The sequence below is a fragment of the Volvox carteri genome (assembly GCF_000143455.1).
Source record: "Volvox carteri f. nagariensis unplaced genomic scaffold VOLCAscaffold_123, whole genome shotgun sequence".
In the NCBI taxonomy this organism is placed as follows: Eukaryota; Viridiplantae; Chlorophyta; class Chlorophyceae; order Chlamydomonadales; family Volvocaceae; genus Volvox; species Volvox carteri.
In genome coordinates this window covers 106,163-108,650 of record NW_003307666.1, presented here as the reverse complement: position 1 = coordinate 108,650, position 2,488 = coordinate 106,163, and the positions used below count along the sequence as shown (strand labels likewise).

Sequence of the window (2,488 nt, the reverse complement as noted above, 5' to 3'; positions counted from 1 at the left end):
TGCAGTGGTGTTATTGTGGTACGGGACTGATACAGTGCAGCACATATACACCACACCGGGGTACACCACACCGACCTGCTGTGCAGTCATTCTGGATCAAAGACTCGGGTGCACACCGTCCGGGTCCGGACCTTACCGGATTACTGACCCGGTACGACTTCGATGCAGAAGGACCGCATAGTAGACAGCCGCAGGTGTGCGTGCCCGCGTGAGTGTGTGTGGCTTCGGGGGGCGGGGGGGAGGGAGTTTTGCGTGCATCGGTAGCGTACCATAATAATACCACGTGTTGGTGCGAGCATCATTGTCATCATGGCAGCGGCAGGCCTTTGTTATGCGCGTGCGAATCGGGCCTTCCGTGTAGACCAAACAGAGTGTATCCGCTAGGCCCATGTGAACACATACACACCTGCCATACACACTAGAGCCGCTGCAGGCAAGATGCATTCGGAAGGGACGGACGAACGGTAAGATCCGTGGTTCCGGATGTGTCAGCGAAGGGGACTGCAGACACACGGCAGCGGCAATCCGGAAGGGATGACAGGCAGTCAGACGGTCAGACGGAATAGCGTGGGTGCAATCATATAACACGGAGTGACATGGGGGCGGGTACTAGTACGGTCACGACGAGGACTGAAAGGGGGCGGAAGTCGGGCCGGGAGCATACCTGTCGAGTGCATGGTGAATGGCAGAAGCCGCGGTGCCTGCATAAGCGCGCGATCGGCAGCAGCTAGCACCGCCGCATAGGCGGCAGGACGGTGTACTGGCACGACATCCGTCGTGGTGACGTGTTGCTGCGGCGTTCGTACGTCGCGTCCGTGTGTTAATAGGGCCCTCGCTGTCGACTAAGTGGAGCCCATACTGCATGACCTGCCATGGGTGGACAGCGGTGAGAGCATGGTAGAAAGGAACGGGATATATACAATATATGAACGGCTGCAAACGTGTGTGCAGACACACGGCAGCGGCAATCCGGAAGGGATGACAGACAGTCAGACGGTCAGACGGAATAGCGCAGGTGCAATCATATAACACGGAGTGACATGGGGGCGGATACTAGTACGGTCACGACGAGGACCAAAAGGGGGCGGAAGTCGGGCCGGGAGCATACCTGTCGAGTGCACGGCGAATGGCAGAAGCCGCGGTGCCTGCATGGTCGCGCGATCGGCAGCAGCCAGCACCGCCGTATAGGCGGCAGGACGGTGTACTGGCACGACATCCGTTGTGGTGACGCGTAGCTGTGGCGGCCGAAATGTGGATCCAGTGGCGCTCGTACGTCGGGTCCGTGTGTTATTAGGGTCCTCGTTGTCGACCAAGCAGAGTATACATCGCAGGACCTGCGATGGGTGGACAGCGGCGACAACATGTTCGAAAGGAACGGGATATATGCAACACATAAACGGCCGGAGACGGCAAAGGCAGCGGTACGGGAATAGGTATACATGGCACCATAGCAGCGTACGTGGAGCATCACAACTGCCAACACCGGATACACGACCGCCGTGCGGAAATAGAGACCGGCGGCGAAGAGGTGCCGAAGGGTGTCGGAGAGGCATGGAGGCACGCTAACACGATCACATATGTACCTGCTATACACGCCAGAGCCGCTTCAGGCAATAGGCATTTCGAACGGACGGACGAGCGGCAAGAGCGACGGATGGGACCCCGTATGTGTCAGCGCAGGAGACTGCAGACAGACGGCAGTGGCAATCCGGAAGGAATGACAGACAGTCAGATGGTCAGACGGAATAGCGTGGGTGCAATCATATAACACGGAGTGACAGGAGGGCGTGTATTTATAATCCAGACACAAGACTGTGCGGGCAGTGCATCGCATCGCACCTCATCTGATGCGCCGACACATACGGACGCCAACTCATCGCACACTTAGCGCGCGCGATGGAGACCTCGCAGGAAAAGCGCGGCATGGAAATGCTCGGCACCAGGAACCACGATACACGCAAATATGCAACGCATTGCAGCGACGATGCGTGACGGTTGTGCAGAAGCAGGGCCGGATATTGCGAAAACTCGCTATGTCGAAAAAGCAAGAGAAATAATAAGCAGCAAGATGAACACCGGTAATACAGACTAATTATCGCGGCCGTTAAGCACTTGCTTTGACACGCAATATACATACATCTAAAATAAACAGTTCTACACAAAACATGTACAAGGAGAACTGACATAAAATAGTTTGCGCGTGCATAAAAAGAAACGACACCAAAGTTGTCGTACACATGTTAACATGACGTGATTCCGCGGACATCGTGCACACGTATGCGTGGACACCGTCACAACGGCGAGTCGCTATGTCGTAGTAAAGGATGTACGTAAATAAAAACGAAAACCGACACAAAACGAGGTCATGCAAAACAACGTATGTCGTACACTTGCTGGCACGTTCTCGTGCGACGGACAAGCACTAACGTGCCGACACGCACATATGTGCGTTGCGTCATAATGCACACTTACCGCGCCTAACGGAGGA

The 2,488-nt window shown here is 55.5% G+C and overlaps 1 protein-coding gene across 1 annotated transcript in view; it reads right to left on the bottom strand.

The window, feature by feature from the left end:
• Window positions 1–2,488, bottom strand: part of VOLCADRAFT_100525 (uncharacterized protein) — a gene marked incomplete at both ends in the record, with an annotated part of 14,009 nt that overhangs the window by 2,284 nt on the left and 9,237 nt on the right. The window contains 2 exons of the mRNA XM_002959081.1: window positions 407–427; window positions 1,109–1,334. Coding sequence (XP_002959127.1) covers window positions 407–427; window positions 1,109–1,334 — 247 coding nt within the window. The remainder of the gene's footprint in view (window positions 1–406; window positions 428–1,108; window positions 1,335–2,488) is intronic.